Raw genomic sequence first — 23,907 nt, forward strand, 5'->3', positions numbered from 1 at the left:
GCATATTTTGATAAATATTTTCCACATATTAATGTAATTTAGTAGCAGTCAACAGTTTTTTCCACATTTCTGTGTTGTGTTTCTTCAAAATTTTCTTGAACATTAATTAGCAGTCATCAGTTTGTGTATTGTGTTTCAGTGTCCCAGGAATGCAACCCACATCAACATGAGCCTGTTTGTGATAGCACAGGGAAGGAGTTCACTAATGTCTGTATCATGATGTCGAAGGGGCGCACAGAGGGGTACAAAGGACATTGTGTGGTAAGAACAGTTTTTAACCTTGTTTTCAACAAAAACCAGGTTATTAGAACAGGGATGTTGTTGGGTGTGTTCACTATTACCAATAGGATAACTACATGTGTATGTAACAGACCAAGCCGTGTGCCTCCAGGCGGTCAGTATGTGGTCAGGATGGTAGACATACTCTTGTGATTGTGCAACCATGGCGGCTCGGACAGCTGGAGATGATATTTGTATGACTTTATTCTTTATCTTAACATGTTAACATGTCTCTTGTATGTTTCAGACCCAGCCTTGTGCCTCCAGTGAGTCAGTATGTGGCCAAGATGGGGAGACCTACTCTAGTGAATGTGCAGCCCTAGCGGCCCGGACAGCTGTAGACTACAAAGGACCATGTGCTGCCCTACCGGATCATTTCCAACTGCCGGGTAGGTTGAACTTTGTAAACAAAGGTCCGAAACTATGACGCAAAACAAAAGTAAAAAAGTACAAGGCCTACCACCATAATTTAAGCTCAAGTTGGTTTGTACGGAAATAGGCTAGTTACAGACCATTAATTTTAATGGATTTTTCCCATCACAGTAGTGTTAATATTTTTCCAGGCAAGAATACTCAGAGCTGAGCTCTGAGCCTATGTGAATGGGTTGAAAGGCCAGTTCACATTTCTAAATGTCAGAATTATCCTTGTCAATACTTGCCAGAGGAGGCATCCAGTTTCTGCTTGTGTTGAAGACTGAAGTGTAGGCGGAATTTTGGTCACTTGGTGTCAGAGAGTTTTCACTGATATGGCTTAGTCATTGTGTTGTAAATAATAGATTATCTGTTAATTTTCAGGGGAGGTATCAAGATTGAGTCTATGTGAAGGAGTGGAATGTAGGCCAGTTGCGGTTCCTGGTTGTCAGGGAATTATCCCCCCTGGTGCTTGTTGCCCAATTTGTGGTATGTTAGAAGTTATTTTCATTTTTCCTTTATAAAAACAGTCAAACAGCACATTTAGCTCTTTATTATATTATAACAAAGTTTGTGCTTTTAATGTTTTTGTCTGAATCTTAACATTATTTTATTGTGTAAAATAAACTCATACTTAAAATTTTACACATTATTACACATTTTTATAGTTGGTCACATATATTTATACTTGATAAGATCTATTCTTAGCTCGAGACAGTTATTACTTGGTTTATTTATAGCTCTATTAATTTCAATAGTGTTCTATTTATAGATGCAGGTATATTTAAAGCAATGGACCTTCTGAATCATTTTATTCAAAACAGCTGACATTAACACTTATTCTATTTATAGCTGCTGAACTGCGGGTCCTACCCAGCGAGTCCCTAGCCTACATACCAATTCAGGTTCGTAAGGGCCCGCTGACAATGCGAAACATTCTACGTGAGTTGTCGGCACTAGTCACTGTAACGGAATGTGATGTGTTTGGATACCTTGGGTTGAACGGGGATATTGTAGTGCTGCTGACAACCGTGGTGGAAAGACCCACACCGCTGCAGGTACGTCGAACATTGTGGAAATCTTTGTCTTGAAAATAAAACAGTATTTTTTAAAGGGAATTGAAATTAACGATTAAGATTTTTTTTTATTTAACAAGGGAAAATATTGACAATTATCTTTCAAATATTTTTAGAATAATACGTTGGCTCGATATCGTTTGGCTCGATTTCCTAGTTGGCTTGAACTGGATGTAAAAGATCTATTTTGATAAACTCTTTGTAAACAATACCGCTTTGCTCGATATTTGTGAGGCTCAAAGTATTTTTGCCGGTCCATTGGATATCGAGTCAGCAGGTTTCAACTGTATATATATATATATTATTTCCTCAAATTATTTTCCTCAATTATTATTGAATTGAAAGTTGAACTTAATAAAAATTGAATTTTTAATAAATGAACTATACCCATGTGATAATAAACTAAAATCATGTTTCTGTATATTCCAGGTGACAGCGTGTATAAAAGAGGCGGAGCGATTAGAATACTTGATTCAATCACGAAGTGCAACAATCACGTCAAACATGATATTAAATCCCTTACTTTATGCAAAATTACGAACTCCTAGTTTAGTTGTAACTTCTGGAGTGCCACCATTTTATACTCAAAACTTATTGGCTGTTGTGATTCTAGCCGTGTTACATTTTTCTAGGCTATTTTTTTCTCATAGACCATTTGAAATTGTCTGATCAGTTCCTGGAGTTCAATAGATGACAATTTCATTGTTAAATAAGTAATAGTGATGCATGGCACCAAGTGTGAACTTGATTAGCTACTGGCTATGTGAAATCGAGCTAAACCGGTTCGACAGATGCAATGTAGAAGGGATTAAGTGGGCCTCAATTGCTTGATAAAGCTACAGTTCCATAAATTGTGAATTAAGGTTAAGCTGGTTTATAATCCTGCTGACCAGAAGATAACTAGTATCAACAGCAAACACATTGTCAGAGTCAAGGCTGCAAGACTCAACCAAGCCTGGTTTAATCGATTAACAAATTTGACCTTTGGAATCAGGCACATACAATTTGTTGGCTCTAAGCTTACAGTTATTAAGAAATCCTGGCTTACTTGATTAACCTATGATATATTGGCCAATCAAATCCAGTGCAACCGGTTTGCCGGATTCTGAGTTTGTATGAATCTCAGCCAAAATGAAACAAAAGGATGGCAACAGGATTCTTCAAATGGGAAATTTGGAAGAAGAAACCTTATATTGTTATGATGTGCCAAAACATAATATTTGGAGTCAAGAATTTCAACAGTTCAAAATATTAGTTTGTAGTTTGTTGTAATTATGAGTACAGAGAATTTTGAATATTCAAAAGTAAATTTTATGCTGAAAAAGTATTTTGCTAAAATAGCTGATCTTTAAATATCTATAGAATATTTAATATATAATAAAAAAGGCAACTTAAAAATTACTAAATTAATTGAAAAACAGTAATTTTTTTTTACATTTTTAAGCTATAAAAAAATTATGTTGCTTTCGCATTCAGTTATAAATAAAAACATTTTTTTGTGTCAAAATTGTATAAGTATGGTGAGTATAGTATTTGGAATATTTATAACTCATAGTATTCTTTTGTGACTGTGATATTATTGTTGCCAAGGTAAATATTCAGTTGCCATGGTGACAAATTTGCCATATTTAGGTAGTAAATTGATAGCTTTAAAGCGGGCTGAAAAACAAGATAGTTTGATAGAAAAACATGAAATTGAAACTTTGAGGTTGAAGATCAAACAAATTATTCCAATGAAATTATAAAATTATTCCAATGAAATTATAAAAGATTTGCATTTTTTTTCTGCAATTATGAAATATATGAATTAATTATCAGCCCTATTGAAAGTCAGCATTAATTTTATGGTTTTATATGCTTTGTATATATTGTATTATATAATTTTTGTATTTTAATGAAGTTGATTAATTGATTGTATTATTTGCTTTGAAAAGATGTCAAATTATCATTTACAGAAGCATTTATTGTTTATTTTTCATGTTATGATACAATGTTAACAGTGTATTTTCTGCTTTTTGTTAAGTAATTCTGATGTTTGAGAAGAAATTAAGACATTTAGGGGCTGTATTCACTTGAAGCCTGAATTTAAGACTCTGACTCAAAAAAGCTATATTTTAATTTTGTTGTAAAAATGCTATTATAAGAAAAAAGATGGTAAAACCTTTCGTATATGGTATGTTACAAATAATTTGCTCTACAATCAGACACCCATCTTTTGTCATATTTGTTATATCTTAGATATTTTGAAACATTTAAGAATGCAGTTTTCTGAACCTGTGTCTAAAACTCGGACTGAAGACTTTAGTAAATACGGGCTCCTTGCTTATGCCGTTAGCTCTAGAGCCCTCTAAAGCTCAATCCTAAGCAATATAAGGCCTTAAAAAAAATAGGTCTGTTTCGGGTAACCCAACCCTACCTATAAAAATGCGCCGACCCTAACTATTTTTTTCCGTTTTTGAGCAAAAAAATATTCGTTAGCGAATAGAGAGGTACGAAGGGCGGATAAATGCAGATTTTAATCAGAATTATTGTTTATATGATAAAACAAAGTCAGGCAATGACAATTATGTAGGAAAGACTGCCATGTGCAAGAAAACACTCTGAACTTACAACAGATTTTGAAAAAAAAAATAAAAAAATAAAAAAAACCATCCCTACCTACCCTACCTAGAAATTTTGGGAAGGTTACCCTAAACAAACATTTTTTTTTTTTTTTGGCCTAAGTAATTTGTAGTTTACTCCTAAAGCACACTTTTCAGTGACTTGTCATAACAAACATCTTAAATGAAACTGTTAGAACCGTTTGGACTTTCTGGAAACTTGTTTTGACCTTGTCTTCTCTTTTGGTTCAAGACTAACTTCTCTTATAACAGAAAGTGCTTTTAGTAAGTGCATCATTGCTTAAGTATTTAGACCTTTTTGCATACCATCTTAATGGCACCCTGCGTATGCAACTCACCCCAGATATTTGCTAAACTAAAGTTCATTATCTAGTACACAAGTTAGCGCTTTGTCATGAGGTATTATTTTATAGAAACACAGAATTAATTCTCTACAAATGTAACAAGATCATTGAGGCCATGTTATCAACACACGAAGTGTATGAGAGCTTTTTCGAAATCGATATTAAGAGTGGTTATAATATATGCTTAAAAGCTAATGTCTTTGCTTTTAAATTAAGGCAAGTTTTGTTGGATTTTGTTAGTAAAAATTTCATATATAAATTTGTGATCTTGCGATATTTCGTTGATGAAATGTCCCATAATGTACATGTTCATGATGTTTAATTATAAACGGATTATTTAAATAACACATTGCAATATTCACTTAATTATTGTAATACTCCGGACACTGTCAAAATTGCATGAAATTCATTTCGTTGATGTTTATTCATTATTTCAAACTATTCATGATCATATTCTTAAATTATTATTACTCATAATTGCAAGAATATTTGAAAATATTGGGTAAATTTTATAAGTGTTTTTTTGTAGTATCATTCACAAAATCATTTAGTGTTTCATGGCATCATTTTATTTTTTGACACAGGACTTAAAAAAGGGTAAATTTCGTATGTTTTCAAACGGGAAAACATATTTGTAATGTAGCGACACAAAAAATTTATACAGTTTTATACAGTTTGAAGTTTCAGTTTGTCATGGTTGTGTATGCTAGACTTTTAATATTGTAAGTTTGTTACAAACAAAAATAAATGCCTTATAAAAAGAAGACATCATACATATGGTCATACAATACAGAATTTATTAAATGATTTAAAAAAAAGAGGAGATAAAAACGAGCCTTGTTGATGTGTTTTTAACAATTTTAGTGATCTATAATTATTATTATAATTATTTCAGGTTGGATGACCGCTATACTATTTTGAGTTTTTTATAGTTAAATACATAAAACGACGCTTTATAGGGCATATTTTCAATGCTGTTTATTTTCGGTGCCTCGTCAAATGTTATTACACTTGTTATGAATCAATTTTTTCATGATGGCAATTTCTTTAATGATATATTAAAAATAAATACAGCATGATTTGAAATACATGCAATACCAGTTTTTTGCAAACATTGAATAGATAGGAGAAATATAATTCTTTGGTGAAAATAATAATCATGTAAAATAATATAACGTTGTTTAAAATTATATTAAGATGACATGAAGTAAAATCATACTGATTAAGCATGGGCAGAGTAAGCTGAGCAAATGAGCCCTTCTTAATCAATAAGATTTTACTTCATATCATTTAACTGACTTAGAATACAACCTTTAATTGGCTGACTCTTTGTGGATGCTAAATCTGACACAGGGATTGTGTATTGGATGAGTGGCAGTAGGCCACCGGTAGAACTTAGTGATTGCCTATCAGCAATTTAATTGGCTGAAAGTGTTGGTTGTATTCTAAAGTAAATTCAACAAAACAGTTCAATAAACACCGTGTTAAAGATATAAGGGAGATGTACCAAATAATTATGGAAAAAAGACTATTGATGATTATCAGTCTAATTACGATCCACTTTTATTGTATGTATTATTTACTTGCATTAATTGTTCATGAAATGTATACATTGAATTATATTATAGTGTATACCTTTCGTTATTAATATTTTTGTGCCTGCGCGAAAAAAGGTAAAACTAAGCCATCATCATGCTAGGTAGTAGTTAATTAGGAAAACCATTTCAATTTCATTGTTTTAATACATGTATTTCTCTTGTGAAAGTCTTAATCAAAAGTATGGCTGAGGATATTTAAGTATATTTGAGGTATTATATGCATTTTTTTTGTGTTAAGTGTATATTATCATGTGTATTGCTTTATATTGGCGTTAAATTAAGAAAGGTGCTACAGTTGTGAAATGGAAAGTAATAAGTGTGTTAGTTCGATACTGTACATTTTTTTTAGTTTTGCGATGTCACAATTTTGTCACAAATATTTTGTTTTGGACAGTTTTGCAAGGTTTGACATTCAGGACTAATCATTGTAAGAATATAAAAAATGAAGTCACTATAATAATCAATTCGGGAGAAAAAAAAACATCTCAAAATTTAAATAGTCTATAGTAAGTTAAAAGACTTCTTATATATATATATAAATTTAAATTAACTTAAATCTGTTCATCGCAAAAAAGAAATGTAAATTGCCTTTAATCTTTAAATAACACCATTGGACTGCAGCCATTTTAAGAAAGAATCATATTTTCTGCCTACATTTTATGTCATATTCAATATAAGGCTTATCTCTGCTTGTTACAGTTCTGTTTCACTTGATGGCTGGGTCTGGTGCTTACAAAGGATATGTTTGATGTCTTGTTAATACTTGTCTTATTACTAAAATACAAGAAAACAAGCTAAATTTTATAGTCATATTATGATGTGTATGCTTTTAATATCAGATTTTAAGGAGCCGTTCACTCTTTATTACAAAGTGAATCTTATTTAATATTATAAACCATATTTTCTCCATTATTTTTAACTAGAAAAGACATAACATTTCAATCAATAAACAAACAAATGTAATTGAAATAATAGTTCCTGAAGCAGTTTGTTATGACTAAATGTGAATTTTAAATGTGTCAATTTCAAGTGTGTTATGTTAAATAAGTCAGTGTTAAGTGTTTTTTCCTGTTTGGTGTCAATGTCAATGTATTGTCTCAGGTTTTTTCTAGTCATACTCCTAAGCTATCTTGTATTATGCAAGCATTTTTATAATGCTCCTCTGTTGGTTTTTTAGTGGAAATATTGTCATAGCCTTGGCGATGTTGTGCAAACCTTCCTACGTTGGTCAGATTGTTCAGAACTTTGTTTAAGTTAACTTCATTCTTGTTAACTTTTTAAGGTAACATATTTTATGATGTGCTGATATATCTAAGTATATCTAAGTAAAACAAGCATAGTTGAATCATTTGTGTCAATATTTGTGTCAAGTACGGCAGATCTTTACAGTATTAAAGATTTGGAAGTTTACAACGATCCAGTTAACAATATTGTTAACTTTAACAATATTGTGAACAATCTACCCAATGTTTGCAGTGGCTTCACTGATAAATCTCTATTAACGCCCGGTAAGCATATATGGTAATTAATGTTTACCGTGTTTCTTATGACAAAAGCCAAATATATAGATATATCTCGCCTTTGATCCACCAAAAAAAAAGCAAAAAACAGTTGAGCTATGTTGTCAGCTTGGGTCGATTTCATTCAGCATTGCATTGTTGTCATTAAAAAAACATTATTTGTTGCTATGGTAACAGAGTAGGGTTGTAAATACAATTATTAAGTAGGCCATCCTTAAAAAATTGCTTGTTTCCATGAAATGTCCAAAAAAAACTTTTCGTGTTTATTACCACTAGAATCAAATAAACGTATGTTCGTATGTTACTAGAGAAATTAAACCATATTTTATAGCCAGAGCTGTGGGACCACTCTAGATGTCATTCATCGCAGGTCTTGCAGCATTTTGGGTACAAAATTAATCCTTTGGCAATCCCATCAAATAGTGGGGGTAAAACTCCCCATTTGGCTTCAAAATTTTGTTTATAAAGTAAAACTTTGGGATGTGACGGGGTCAAGCCATTATAAATGCAGCCACTATAAGGGGCCGGCAGACCTTTATGAACATAACAACAAAATTAGTTACTGTCACTAATAGTTTTGTCAGAATTTTAAACAATATGTTCATGACAACTGAAAAAATCTTGGTCAAACACTGGCAACATAGAATTTTTTAAGATGGCCTAATATTTTGAGTTGCGGAAATCTCATGCATAATTTAGAAATCTCATTGTTTGAATGATATATGGCCGATGACTTTAATAGTGCTGTTAAATTTCACTTTGTGCTATAAATTGTAAATATTTTCAGTAGTGCTATATGTGAAAATTGTAGATTTCAACGCTTTACATGTGAATTTGTACCAATCTATTTATATGTGTATAGAAAATGTCATTTTGTTCATGGTTTATATTAGTATTATTCACTTCTGTCTTGTTAAGTGATATTGAAAAAGGATAAATAAAACTGTTAAGAAATAAAACATCTATTCTTGTATTTTCTGTAGATATATATATATTTATTATATGCTTATCAATTTTCTTTCCTTTATTAAACAGTGAAAATACAGCACGCCATGGAAAAATCCATATCTCGCTACTGACATTTACCAAACTTGATCAGTATACCATAGTAGCATAAGTATATATTATAATGTATTGAATTGTGCAAACAGAATGGGAACAAAATACATTTAGGAATGGTTGTATAATACTTATATGTTTAATAGCAAACTGACTTCCTTAACAAAGATGATCAGGTAATGAGCTTGAGGAAGACCCAGAAGTACATAAGTGACCTTTCTTTGTCAAACTAATCCCAAAATGAGCTATAGGAGTTAACCACAAAAAGAATGGGGTCAAATGAGAACCCCAAAATGAACTGGGATGAATTAATAAGTTTACACCATAATGCATTGGGTAAAATGAGGTAACCCATTAATGAATGTTTTCAAACAAGCAACTTTGTTGAAGTGATTGATATCCCTGCCAGATTTGGCAAAGAAGATGGCATGGAAATCATGTGTTGGTGAAATGTTCCACCCTTAACTTGCAATATGGCTGCAGAGTGATGAACATTTATGATTATTGTTTATGAGATATGAGTGTGTCTGCAACTGTTTGAAATAAAAGAATATAGTATATATTGTAGCATTAAGATAAAACCTAGTTACCTAGTTTTTGACTCCACATTACTCTGTTTCAAAAACAAAACATCAAGGCAAACATTCAGATTAAGTTTCATTAAACCTTGACCAGAAATATTGCAAAAATATAGCCTCTAGAGTATTCCCAAGGTTTCTCTAAGATTTGACCTAGCGACCTTAATTTTGAATTCATGTGACATTGTTTTAAACTATGCCAAGAATTCATGAAGGCAAATATTCTGATTAAGTTTCATGAAGACTGGAACGGATATATTTCTCAAAGGTTTGACCTTATGACTAGTTATACCCCATGTTACCTCCTTTTGAAGTCTACCAATATTACCAGTACATCAGGGGACCATTCTGACCAAGGTTTGAACAAAGTCTGACCAATCAATACCAATATTTGGTTCCGGACATGATTTGACCTAGTGACCAAGTTTTTGCTCTCATGTGGCCCAGTTTCAAGCTTGTCATTGTACATCAAGGAAAACATTCTGATTAAATTTCATAAATATTGAATCAAATGTATTGCCTCCAGTATTTTTGCAAGATTTTTCTAAAATTTTACCTAATGACATAGTTTCTGACCCCATGTGACCCACTTTTTTAAATTTGTGAGATTTCATCTTGGGGGAACTTTTCTTCACCGTTTGAACATAATCTGACCAATCTAAGATCTATTTCTAAGATTTCACTGACCAGTAGTGACCAAATTTTTTATAACATGTGATCCAGTTTTAAATTTGTCTGAAAGTTCATCAAGGAGAAACATTCTGATTAAGTTTAATAAGACTTGATTGAGGGGATCATTCTGACCAAGTTTGAACATAACTAACCAATCCCTATCTAAATGTGGTTGTGATGATATGGTTTCAGACAAAAAAAGTCTTAGATTTGACATAGTTTTTGACACCTCATGATCTAGTTTCAAACTAATCAAAGAGTTCACCAAGGAACACATTCTGATTAAGTTTCGTGAATACTGGACGAAATATAATGTCTCTGGTGTATTCCAATGTTGTTTTTTTAGATTTGACCTAGTGACCTAATTTCTGACCCATATAACCCAGTTCTATATGCGGTGTGATTTCATCAAGGGAAACATTATGACCAAGTTGGAACATTATCTGACCAATCCCTACCAAAAAATGGTTCTGGACAGAAAAAAAAGTGGATGGAAGGACAATGCAAACAATATCCCACTCCCAAAACCTTTGGTTTGGCGGAGGATAATAACCTAAATGAGGTAACCGCAAAATGAAAGGGTCAAATAAAGTAAACCAGGTAATCCCAAAATGAATAGGGTCTGATAAACAGAGTAACCATTAAAATGAAGGGGTCAAACTACCAGAGGTAAAATATTTGTTCAACCATGCTACAGAAAAATACTACCGGACTTAGAGACAAGGCCCCTGCAGTTTAAAACTTTATCTATGTTTAATCTAGTTTGTTTTTTTACATTAAATGCCCTTTATAGTGTATTTTAAAAAGAAAATCAGCAAGAGTACATCCTATAAAGTGAAATGTTTCTTACATCTGGAAAATTGAACTGCTCCCTGACCATCATATATTCCTCGACACAGATCATTGTCATTTTGACTATTTGGGAAAAAAACATATTTCTCAACTTAATTTTGATTAATCTGGATCTTTGACTTGTTAAATCTGAAGCAAATATCACCTTTTAAGGCCAACCACTATTTAAACAAGACAGTTCAATAGACGGCTATATCCCCTGCCTCTGTTTTTCAGAACCTTTCGTTTTTCTCTTTACCCGACTGGTACGTTGAATCTGACAATAGTTTTACACTACCACTGGTCAAGAGTGAGAAAACAGGAAATACAAGTTGTTTGATCGGTAAGCTTAATATTCTTGGATATATGAACATGTTATAAAAGGATATTATTATGTCAATGTTATTTTGGCTAATAAATAAGAAGGAAAATGAGTCTTGACATCTTTGCGGACCATGCATGTGTACTCTGACCTTTTAATGTCTCGTGTCACTCGATCTTTGAGGTATGGACCCGGGTCAAGGTCACAGAGCATTGTTTCAATGGGAACAACATTTGTACCAAGTTAGATGGTGATCCATCAATGCATAAGTAAGTTATAGTCCGGACATGAAATGTTTGGGATAGACAGACGGACGAAGTGCATTCGTATAATCCCCTCCCCACTCGGTGGCGGGGGATTAATAATTCAAGAGCAAAGTGCCAATGTTCCTTTCCCTTGGTGAAAGTATAACAAGACATCTTTATAACTCCCCAGCAACAATTTATTACGTCAGCTTAGATAATGATAATAATATTCTGATATTTCAGAATACAGAAACAAGGCATGCAAAGCATATTGGATTATACTTATATCTTTTAGCTCAATTGTGATGAAAGCTGATAGCTTAAATAATCACATTCGAGTCTCTCCTTTCCTGGATAGGAAGAACCAGTATTGGGTCCATATTTACTAACGTCTTGAACCTGAGTTTGAGAATCGGGCTCAGAAAACTGAATTCTTAAAATGTTTTCAAATATTCAAATACAGTAAAACTGCGGTCGTTCGAACAAGCGGTCTTCGAGAACCGGCGTTCCCTCGAGGTCAGAGCTTGGTCCCGAAATTTTTTTCTTCTATTTTCATATAAAATATACCTTCGGCTCCCTCGAGGTCATAATTTCACAGTTGGCACGCGTGTTCCAAAATAAACAAACAATTGCTAGGTATCAAAATTTCACAAGTTGTAAAAATTGCAATGACAGTTATAAGGCAATTGATAAGGTGTGAAAAAACGTTTAACACTGTTAACGCCTGACGGATATTAGTTGATTATGGGCATTTTAGAGGATAATTATAAAAAGTAAATGACGAGAAGTTAATTGTGAGAAATGTAAATGAGTAATAAAAATATGAATAAACACTACCGTATCGATCCAACATCAGAATCTCTGAAAAGAATTCCTTTTTGTTTCTTTGCTTTGCAATATGGCCATTTTGTATAAACAAAAATAGATTTATAGATATATTTTTTTTACATTTTTTATTTAGTATACATATAGTAAACGACAGCCTTTGAACATGAGCAATTTCCACAATGCAACACATAATTGGTGTCTTAGTAAACAGACTACTTCATACATGAAATACACTGAAATATATATCATAACAGACTGAGAATTGAAAATCGGGTCGTTCGAAACATCGGTTCCCTCGAAGTTAGGCTCGGTCCCCTGCGACCTTGAGCGATCGCAGTTTTACTGTATTGCTTTTCTGATTCAAAGTCCCAAACTTAGACTCAAAATGTTTGTGAATATAGACCAAGGTGTCCAATTAATAAAAAGAGAAAGTACAACTTGTTGTGATCAAACCTACAACCTCTTGAGTGGGAGGCACACACCTTTACCACTAACCCACTCCGACATACAAGGCATACAAGGACATATATGTAAATAAATGTGAAATCTTTTTTAATTGAAAGCTCATGTCTCTATAAATTAACCAATTTGAGTGTTGAGCACAACACAGACCTAACTCAAGATTACAATAAAAGGAGTTAGGTCCATTTTGTGCTGGGCGCTCGATTTATCAGTGACAAATGAGCTAACAAATGCATAAAGTTTTCAGTAAATAAAGTACAGCAGTTTAATGACAACATTTTTTTTAATTACAAAATTACTACAATGTATATAGTATTTAGAACATACCGTACATTTCCGTACTATAAATTACAGAATCCTTATAGGTCTACCCCGATCCTGCTCCTGGCCTTTTGAAAATGTGTAAAAAAACAAAATGGTATTTGTTTGTTAAATGTTGCATCAACTTGTTATATTTTCATAGAACATTTATATGGTAAGACCTCTTGGAAGTCAATAAAAAAGACACGCAGATGCAACAATAAATATCACGTTTCTTTTTCTCCAAACTTTATAAAAAAATGCATCAAAGTAAATGTCAAATCTCATATCTTTTTTTATTGAATTTCAAATGAAAACAGAAAAGTTTTCGAAGACAAAGTACATTAAATTTTAAAGAAAATAGATGCGAAATTCTAGCAAACAAATAGCAATTGTTTTTTGTGTGGCCAGTTACAAAAGGCAAGTGGCGGGATCATGATGGCCCTAATAGGATTCCATAATAAATACTGCATGTCACTGGAAAATACCACAAGGTAATATATAACCAAATCACATGTCATTCGAAACATAACAGCTAGCTTTTTGATAACAGTTAGCTGTTTGATAATAAATAAAATCAAATATTTTATTTTTCTGAATATCACTGATACAACATTTGAACTCTTACAAAGTTATTATACAACTCTTATTTAGCCAAGATCAGCATAAAGTCAAAACACATTTTGATGCACAAATTTCAATGCATTGTGCTATGCTACTGTAAAAATAGAGATGCTTTCTTGATAAAGGCTGAACAGCCTGTTTTTAAAAAAAGCAGTGTTACATTTTTTATATACATTCCTTTTTGGAACAAGTTATTATTGTGGCATTGCTAGAATTTGTTAAACCACTCCATGCACCAATAAAACACATCTTAAATTTAAAAGCCATTCCAAATTTATTACATGTTAAGCTTCAGGTTCCAATTTTAAAACCATTCTACCTGGCAGCAAACAGTGCAATAGAAAAATCAAATCTTTTTTTTTTACAACAAATGCCCTTAAAGGCAGGGTTTAACAATGCAAATCAGAAAGTAAACATCCTATACAGTGAAAGGTTTCTTTCATCTAGAAAAAAGAAGTTCTTCTTTACACAGATCATTATTATTTCAACTATTTGGGTAAAAATTACATTTCCAATGTTGTATTTTTTTTCTTTTTCTATTAATAACACTAAAAACCTGTCTGCCTGATAAAGTTAATCATAGAATCAATTTCGCATTGCCTTAATGATAACAAAAGTTTTCTCATTTGAAAGGAAACTACATGACTTCAGTCAGGGTTTAATATTTATAAAATACTAATATTTGTTCTTGATTTTTATGTACCATTCTAGTTGACAAAAAAGAATGTGTCTCAAAAATCATTTACAATAATGAGTATAAAACCATTGATCAATATAATTTCATGATTCTACACAAAAATAAAATATCAGAACAAGATAGGTCAGGGAAGATAAATTTTTTTTAGAAATAACTATATGTACAGGTTTATTGACAAATATATATAGCTATCAAAGAAATGATAACTATCCCCGCACACCGCTACGACACAATACATTATTAATTCAAACTAGAGCTATCACAGAAGTGATCACCTACCCCCACTGGCTGCCATGACACAAGGTATTTTTTTAACAGTCGTCATCTTAATGCAAGAACACGTTAACTGCTTGTATTTCTATATGCATTTACTGCGTTCCTGACTGTAAAAGCACTATATGTATTGCATTCAAACTAAAGCTATCACCGAAATGATAACTACCCCCCCCCCCCCCCCACAGGGCACCATGACAAATGATAACTACCCCCCACAGGGCACCATGACACAAGATATCATTATTAACTGTGAAAGCACTATATGTACATATTCATTCATTGCAACTAACCAGTCACCAAAGCAAATACTTTATATATTTTGACATTACTTGTCGAGATGATTTGTCAGAGGTTTTCCAGGTAATTCATTGGATAATGCAACAATGAACCTATATCTAATTAAAAAATATAATCACATCATTGGTCAACTGATTGTTTGATTGACAAGTGATGACTGGTTAATTGTGACTGTGAACTAAGTTCAAACTAGAGCTGTCACAGAAGTTATGTCTACCCTCACACAGTGCCCTAACAAGAAATTATTATTAACTGTGATAGTAGTTTGCTTGACTTGACTTGCAACAGACGAGGTTGCCTGACAAATCGACAAGCCAACTGTATGGTGACTCCAGTATAACCCCCCTACAATCTGTGTGTAGCTATAGTTACCAATTGAAAAAATAAACACAAGGTAGTACAATTCATATACATTAAATTTTGGTACATTGATACATGAAAAAAATGTTTTCTGTTTAAAAATCTAGTACTTTAATAAACATCCTACAGATAAAAAAATAACAAAGAATCTGTTAGGGATATTTTCAATAATAACATACAGTTTTTAAATAAATGACAGTATCAATTATTATTTTACTTTTTTCTAAATAATAAAATGTACTGGGAAAGTCAATGAGTAAGCTGATTGATTTTTTCATGTCATTCCTTCAGAAAACTGAAAAATGCACATCATTCACAATAACGAATACGGCAAAAAATCTGGATGACGAGGTTAACAAATTCAAATAATTTCACCAAATAATCCTAGAATATTGTAAACTGCAACTATCCAATGAAAACATAATTGAGTCTTGATACAAGATATAATCAATGAAATATCCAAATATCAACGCTTCATACATTTTTAAATCAGTCAGCCAATCAAATCTCTTTTAACAAAACATCACTTTTCAAACTTGACAAAAATAAAAAATCATTCAGTAAGCCCAAAACCAGAAACCGTCTTAATCCTCTGCGATATCAAACCCGAAATTCATCGTATCTAACAAATGATATCGGTAGCAACAAAATGACTTCTTAGACTCCGTAAAAAAACACGCCCGCACAACAGCAAATCTTGCAAAAGCTGAACCTAATTCGCCAGAAACCATTCTAACAAATATCTTAACTATTCAACAACACGCTCTAAACTTCAATGAATTTAAACATCAAACAAAAACTCTCATAGTGCATCAATCAAGTTGTGAAACAAGACTTATAGCTCTCAAATTATACATGTGAGTATACAAATAAAGGTTTAACGTGCAAACTGCAACTCAAACTTAAATCAGTTCACGGTAAAATCAAAATAATCTACAACAGGCTCAGACTTCAATGCTTCCTTGCTCTGAAAACTCAGAGACTCGTAATTTATTGCTCCGGCTGAGCAAATCTCGGCCAAATTTGACTCAAACTTATCGATTGTCCCGATTGCCGATTTGGGTGTGGCCTGGGTTCCAGGTTTGCGTGTTTTCTTGCCAATTATTTTCCAGCCCTCTGCCAGGGTGGGTGAGCTTTCTCGTTCTCCAAGCAACAGGGTTGACTGCTTGGAAGCTAGGTTTGTTTGTCTGCAATATGACGGATATAAGCACATATAAATACTCTCAGACTAGCTGTTTTTCATCTGCGTAACTTAACAATTTGAATTCTAAAATTTTAAAAACCTGTTTGTCAAAGTAGAAATTGGCCTAAAACAGACAACTATGCATTATATTGATTAAATGAACAACGAAAAGTGCAACTTGGTTGTTTTAATATTTTGTACAAACATCTCTCATAACCAAACATCCCACATACACAAACATCCCACACAACATACACAAACATCCCTCATATACAAACATCCTGCCTTCAAACATTCCTCATATACAAACATCCTGCCTTCAAACATCCCTCATATACAAACATCCTGCCTTCAAATATCCCTCATACACAAACACCCCACATCCACAAACATGCCACACACACATACATCCCGCATTCACAAACATTTTACATACAAATATCCCTCATACACAAACACCCCACATCCACAAACACATACATCCCGCATTCACAAACATTTCACATACAAATATCCCTCATACACAAACACCCCACATCCACAAACATGCCACACACACATACATCCCACATTCACAAACATTTCACATACAAATATCCCTCATACACAAACACCCCACATCCACAAACATGCCACACACACATACATCCCACATTCACAAACATTTCACATACAAATATCCCTCATACACTAACATCCACAATCATCCCAAGTACACAAACTCTTTACATACAAACATCCTGCCTTCAAACATCCTGCATAAAAACATCCCATAAACACAAATATCCCTCATACACAAACATCCACAAACATTTCACATACAAATATCCCACATATACAAACACCCCACATACACAAACATGCCAAACACACGTACATCCCACACTCACAAACATAAATATACAAACATCCCATATACACAAACATCAACAATCATCCCAAGTACACACACATTTCACATACAAATATCCCTCATACACAAACACCCCACATACACAAACATGCCACACACACGTACATCCCGCATTCACAAACATAAATATACAAACATCCCATATACACAAAAATCCCTCTTTCCAACATCCCACATAACAAACCTCCAAGATATACAAACATCCCTCATAAAAAACTTCCCACACCCACAAACATTCCTCATGTAAGCATCCTACAATCACAAACATTCCTCATATTCAAACCTTAATGTTTCCTCCTTATGAACATGAGGTATGGGGGGCGGGGCTTTGGGGTGGAGTTCCCTCTGAACCATGGCAGTCAGGGTGATGGAAGGCAACCAGCATTTATCCCTGCAATAAATAGCCATAGCTCAGAAAAAATAGCCATCCCTTTACCATCAGAAACTATTCAACTAAAAAAAGCCATACTTTTTCAATCAGAAATCATCCGGCAAGAATAAGACATACTTTTACAGTTATAAATCATCTGAGAAGAAATCGCCATAAATTTTACCATGAGACATACAGTAATCTGGCAAGAAACTTTACCATCAGACATTTTCAAAAAAAATAATTGCTCAGCTAGCGACATACCTAGTGGCACTTGCGACCACATTTTTTTTTGGCTCATAGTCGTAACTCTGTGTGGTGCAGCCATAAAACTCAGCCAGCTCATGTACTAGACGGCGCTGGTTCATGTTCATACTGGCGAAGGCATGACTTCTAGAGGACTGCTTCGACTGGAATTTAATACATGTATGAACTGTATGAACAGAACTCATATACTTATAGTTTTAACTCTCTCTAAAAATGCCATAAATCTCAGCCTTTTCATGAACAGGACATAAAATGATAAATGTTTTTTAAACTTTGAAAAGGCATATATTTTGAAACGCATGATGTTGAACTTATGGGTTGGACCTCTATACTTGCTGTTGTTTTATGGAATGATGATGAAACAGACAAAAATACAAGTCTGACAAACAGTTATCGAGTAAAAAAGGGGGTACATTATATGATGCAATGCTTTTTTAATTTTAATGCATTTTTATTTTTGACTGATTTGACTTTCATGATCAACGCAAAAACATGATTTGTGTACAGATGAAAAATATAGATGATATTTTGGCGCTTTTAAACTGGGGGATTCGCTATTCATTGGAATACCCCATTTATATTTAGACTTATATTTTTTAACTGTACCTAAATCATGTGCATTTTTTGTTTTGATCAAAAAAGTCAAATGAGTTAAAAAAATATGTTTTGTATTAACCTTTTTTCATGCCCCTGACAGACACCAGATATCAATCCAATGTAGGTTAATTGCCATGGAATAGGAAATACTTCAAACAATTGTGAAAGAAAACGTTTAAGCTTGGTTGCAAAATATGGCAAGACTTGGAACATTAATAAGATGGCTGTTCAAAAAATGCAGTCTCTTACCTGTTTGGCAGATTGCACTATATCACTCAATGCTTTCTCAATTCCAGCTACAAATGGTGGATCTTTCCTGAAAAAAGGAAACAACTTATTAACTTAAATGAATGAATGTGATTTCATTTTAGAAGTGTAGTGTGACTACTCCTGCTAATAAATGTGTAAGACATGCTACGCCCCTATAACTTCAGCCCTCACAAACTTCCTACAGATAAAATGTTTGCATACACTAGGACGTAACAAAGAAATAATTGTTTCCAGTTCCTCGACCTACCCTAGTTTAAACACCAGAGCCTATTTTTTGTCAGCAGAATTTTTTTTCCCCGACGATTACATATATTTTGCTCTTCTATTGGGAAGATATTATGCATAATGTAGCAAGATAGAATGGCTTGGTTTTCAGTGTGAAAATGATATGAAGACACAACTTTATAAATTAATAATTATCTAACCTACCAACAATTTACTTTTGGCACTGGAAATGAAATGGACGCAGAGTTATTTTTTTGCCTAATAAAACACAAATACTTCATTCTAATTAATTCCATGATTGTGTTCATTGCAAAATGACACATCTGGAACAAGATTAATCTTTTGCAAATAGCATTTCAAGCTGCCCTCTCACAGATTAAACATTTTGACAACTTTTTTATTTTTTGTCTTGGAACGAGCCAATTTTGGGGAAAATCCATGGAAACCAGTTATAAAAGACTGCTGACAAAAAATAAGATGGCAGATTTTTATATTTACGTTCACAAACTGATTTTTTTATGCATTTTTCTTAAAGTGTTAGTAACGGTTTAAGCCATGAAACATTAATTTTCGAACAGAAATATGGAAATCTACAATCTGATTTTTTGTCAGCAATCTTAGATCATTGGATTGCAGATATTTATGCAAAAATTTGCCATTTCCAAGAAAAAAAATAAAAAAGTTATAAAAATGGTATATCTGTGAGAGTGCAGCTTTAAGAAATAGCATGCATAACCAGCTGTACACCGTAACGACAAAAACATTTTTCTTTCTATATTTAGTACCAAAGACCTAATCTTTGATCTTATGGGCCCCAAACTCATTCCCATGAAGGGTTTCCATAATCTCTTCCTATATACCAAATTTGGTCACAATATGTCAGCCCTAATTCAAATCATTCAGTTTCATAGGTGCGTTTGAGCCCGCCCGAACAATGACATACAACATTCTAATAATCAAGTTCCACCATGTGCAAACCTGTATAAAAAGTGCCCATTACTCGGCCTCACCTTGCAAAGTCCCTGAGAAAGTCGCTATATGAGGGGTTCCCCAGCTTGGCTGTGAGGTCTGGATTCTGTATCTCCAGAGCCAGGGCTAAACGCCGGTTCCTTTCAAGTAATGCACATTCTTCATTGCACTCAAGGCTGTAAAATAAAACAGTACGCAATGACAGAGTTTAAACTGTACTTGGAACAACAGACCAAAATCTGTGGGTTCATACAAAAAGTTATTTTTTTAAGACATACATTTATATGCGTCTATTATACATATTAATATTTTAGGTGTACAAACGTAAGTTTTCTTTAGTTAAATAGAAAAAAGGTAATTTTCCTCTATGTTTAAATTTTTAAACGTTGATTTAAAAGTTGTTGTCTCACACACAATACACCATGATATTTTTAGTTGGAAGTAATTGAAACAATCCCATATCCTTTTCATACCAATTTTCTGTCAGACTTACTTTATACTGTAATATTTCAGCAATCATTCTTTTAATATACAATTTTTTTATACTAATTTATTTAAGCCTGATTTTGATGACAGCTGAAGCTGATATAAAGAAGTCTTAGAGTCAATTTCCCAAAAAGAAACCAGTATCGGCCCAAATTTCTCAAAACTTCGTAAGGTTAACAGGCTAAAGTAGGCTTTATTTCAATAAGCCAAAATACATACTTAAATTTGATTTTGATAAATGAAAAATGGTTTAAAGTCTTAAAAGAGTAAATATAACACAAATTATAGATAAATAAATAAATAGTGAGCTTTTCTTAATCCTGTTATAAGAGACTTAAAAGAAATTGGAGCCTGATGTCCTTAAACAGAGGGCGTGAGCAAGCACCCCTTGTGGGAATCAAATCCACAACCTCTTAGGTGAAAGGTGGCCACCTATACCACTTGACTGATCATCCTCTTTATATATGTCTTACATGCTCATGTACCAATAAACATGTAACATAGCTATCTTACTATCTTAGCTATCTTACTATCTATTCTGGCCCAGTTTTGACTGGTTGTATTTTCCGATGTTGACGGATGAAGAGTTTCCCATATTCCCCTCAATGGAGTCTTTTAAACTTTGTAACGTCATCCTGAAATAACAATGCACATTAACCCATCTGAAAGGTTTTCTCAGTTGACAAATGGCCACTAATCAACAAACATTTAAGCTACAGTATGTTTAAAATAAACAGACAATGAGGGATCATATCATTTCAATGAAACACAAGCTTTGCTGAAGATGACCAACTGAATATATTCATTTGCCTGTATTAAAGCTGCACTCTCAAAGATTTACTGTTTTAACAACTTTTTTTAATTTTTTTGTCTTGGAATGAGCCAATTTTGGCATTAATATCTGAAAACCAGTGATATTATACTGCTGACAAAAGGTCAAATCGCAGTTTTTCATATTTACAATTGAAAATTAATGATTTATGGCTAAAAGCATTACTAACGCTTTAAGTAGTGTTACTTATGCTTTAAGAAAAAATGTATAAAACATCAATTTTTTATCATAAATATATAAAAATCTGTGATCTGATTTTTTGACAGCAGTCTTATATCACTGGTTTCCATGCATTTTGTAAAAATGGCTCGTCAACAAGTTTGATGACTCTTTACCAAGTTGTTAAAAAGTTATTGATCTGAAACCAAAGTGTGATGATGACGCCAACACAGAATAAGATGAGAATGACAGACAAAGTAATTCCTGTGTGTGCCAAAGACAACACAAAAAACAGACAAAATAAAAGATATCCCAAAACAACATACCTCTGAAACTCTGAACTTTCCTGGCTGGAACACATCGTCTCACTCTCCCTGTTTCCACAGGCACACTTCACCATGAACTATGTGTAAAAGAATACACACATCTCAAACTTTCTTCTTAAGCTTACACAGCGGATGTATCTTATTCAAGTTTCAAGTGTAAAAACAGCTTGTAGATGATGTCAATGAATCTTGAGTCTATTATTTGAGTAATCAATCAAATTGAAAAGTTTATTATGAATCATTAACATGTTTACGGCTAAAACACGGTATTTGTCCACCTAAGTGTCTCACCAAGGTGGAAAAATGAACTTCCATGCAGGGCCATGAAATTTTGTCCATTTTTAGTTTAAAGTTTCAGTCATTGGAAATGATATTTGTTTTCCTACAGTCGCTTTTATAAATTTATTTTTTTGGCGACTTTTACATACAGGTCAGTGTAAGGTTACAGACACTACAACAGGCATATAACAACAAAGATTTTAATGGAAACAAGTCTGTATTATTCAGGTTAACACAGAAAACTAACAATTAGAATGTTAACAAACAAATGCATAAAATCTCTGCTTGAGATAAGCATAAAAAAAAACATATTTCATCCCAGTTGCGATGAACTCTAAAAATTGACAAAAATGATCACACAACTTTAACTGTAACTTTTAAAGTTTGTAGAACCAAGTGCCCCAAGCACATTGTTTTTCTAAAATAAACACTTTTCCTATCAAGTATAGTCAGTTTCTGCTGTTTATATCAATAGAACATATTTTTTTGTATGAGATAGAAATAGACTGCACTACGGTTACGGACTCTACACATTGTAAGAACCAACACATGCTCAACATTGTCTATTTGAAATACACATGTTTGTGTATTTTCAACAGATTAACTTTAACTTTGCTGAGTTCCTGTGTATTGAATTTAAAATGACCTCTTTCATTGACAAGTTCAGGAGCTTCTAGCTTTGAAATGATATGTTCTGTTGGCTCCTGAGAAACGTCAGACTTCTCAGGCCACACATATGCGTTTCCAGCTTTCTTCATATATTTAAGCCCATATTCTGTTTCAGATTTACTTGTAATTTCAGCAACGTAAACACTTATGGGTCCTTTTCTCGGTTTGAGCCCAACGGTAACAAATCACCAGGTTGAAAGGCTGTATCTTGTTGGGATGTTGTTGCTGCTGTCTCTTCTATTTTTCTCCTCTTGGCTTTTGGTTGCTTGGTCTCCGATTTTCTTTTCAAAGTTATTTGTTTCTGTCCTTTTGTTTGTTCTTTGCAGGTTGCTTTAGGCTGCTCCTTGTTAGATGGTTGTTTCTTCTTTACATTTAGTTTTTCTTGGACTTTACTAATAACATCAAGGTTTCTTTTCTCCCACTTATTAACTATGTCTACATTCTCACATTTTGATGTTACACCATTCACACAAGCATCACAGTAACAACTAAGTTTCCTTGAGTTCAGCTCATATAGTCTTTACCAACAGACTTAACAGAGTGCAGCTTCCGTGTTCCAGTTAATGTTTGTACATTTGTTTCTGGTCGGTTTCTATTCACATTTTCAACAAATACAAATTCTCTTCTCGACAGAGTGCTTTTTACAGTGTCCACTACTTCCATATTCAGAGTTTCTTGACAAAATTGGTAAACGTCTTCAGCATTACCAAGAACTTTCCTGTTACTTATTACAGCACGATAACAAGCATTCTTTACAGTTGCACCCAACCCATCACAGACATTCTTTCCATGAGACGTTTCAAAGTAGTTTCGAGTCATTTTGGGCTGCTTTCTGAGACTGATATCAGCAAACGCCTTTTTCCCCTTGTACTGGGCTGCACAAGTCCTATTTTATGATTTGGGTTTCTTGTTTTGTATAACTTGTGTGCTTCTTCTAGTGTCATTGTCATCACATGTTTCTG

General features: G+C 33.2%; 2 protein-coding genes across 3 annotated transcripts in view; one reads left to right on the forward strand and one right to left on the reverse strand.

Moving 5' to 3' along the window:
- Positions 1-8,802, forward strand: part of LOC128230886 (reversion-inducing cysteine-rich protein with Kazal motifs-like) — a 78,547-nt gene extending 69,745 nt beyond the window's left edge. The window contains exons 19-23 of the mRNA XM_052943316.1: positions 140-261; positions 527-668; positions 1,075-1,179; positions 1,543-1,748; positions 2,196-8,802. Coding sequence (XP_052799276.1) covers positions 140-261; positions 527-668; positions 1,075-1,179; positions 1,543-1,748; positions 2,196-2,435 — 815 coding nt within the window. The 3' untranslated portion in view covers positions 2,436-8,802. The remainder of the gene's footprint in view (positions 1-139; positions 262-526; positions 669-1,074; positions 1,180-1,542; positions 1,749-2,195) is intronic.
- Positions 8,803-14,923: 6,121 nt separating this feature from the next.
- The window catches only part of LOC128230238 (transcriptional repressor NF-X1-like), a 28,829-nt gene continuing 19,845 nt past the window's right edge, over positions 14,924-23,907 (reverse strand). For both annotated transcript variants that reach the window (XM_052942350.1, XM_052942340.1), the window contains exons 18-24: positions 21,998-22,074; positions 21,211-21,315; positions 20,236-20,370; positions 18,980-19,046; positions 18,131-18,276; positions 17,780-17,887; positions 14,924-16,587 (exon numbers count right to left, since the gene is read on the reverse strand). In XM_052942350.1, coding sequence (XP_052798310.1) covers positions 16,308-16,587; positions 17,780-17,887; positions 18,131-18,276; positions 18,980-19,046; positions 20,236-20,370; positions 21,211-21,315; positions 21,998-22,074 — 918 coding nt within the window. In that variant the 3' untranslated portion in view covers positions 14,924-16,307. The remainder of the gene's footprint in view (positions 16,588-17,779; positions 17,888-18,130; positions 18,277-18,979; positions 19,047-20,235; positions 20,371-21,210; positions 21,316-21,997; positions 22,075-23,907) is intronic.

Source organism: Mya arenaria, chromosome 1, assembly GCF_026914265.1.
Source record: "Mya arenaria isolate MELC-2E11 chromosome 1, ASM2691426v1".
In the NCBI taxonomy this organism is placed as follows: domain Eukaryota; kingdom Metazoa; phylum Mollusca; class Bivalvia; order Myida; family Myidae; genus Mya; species Mya arenaria.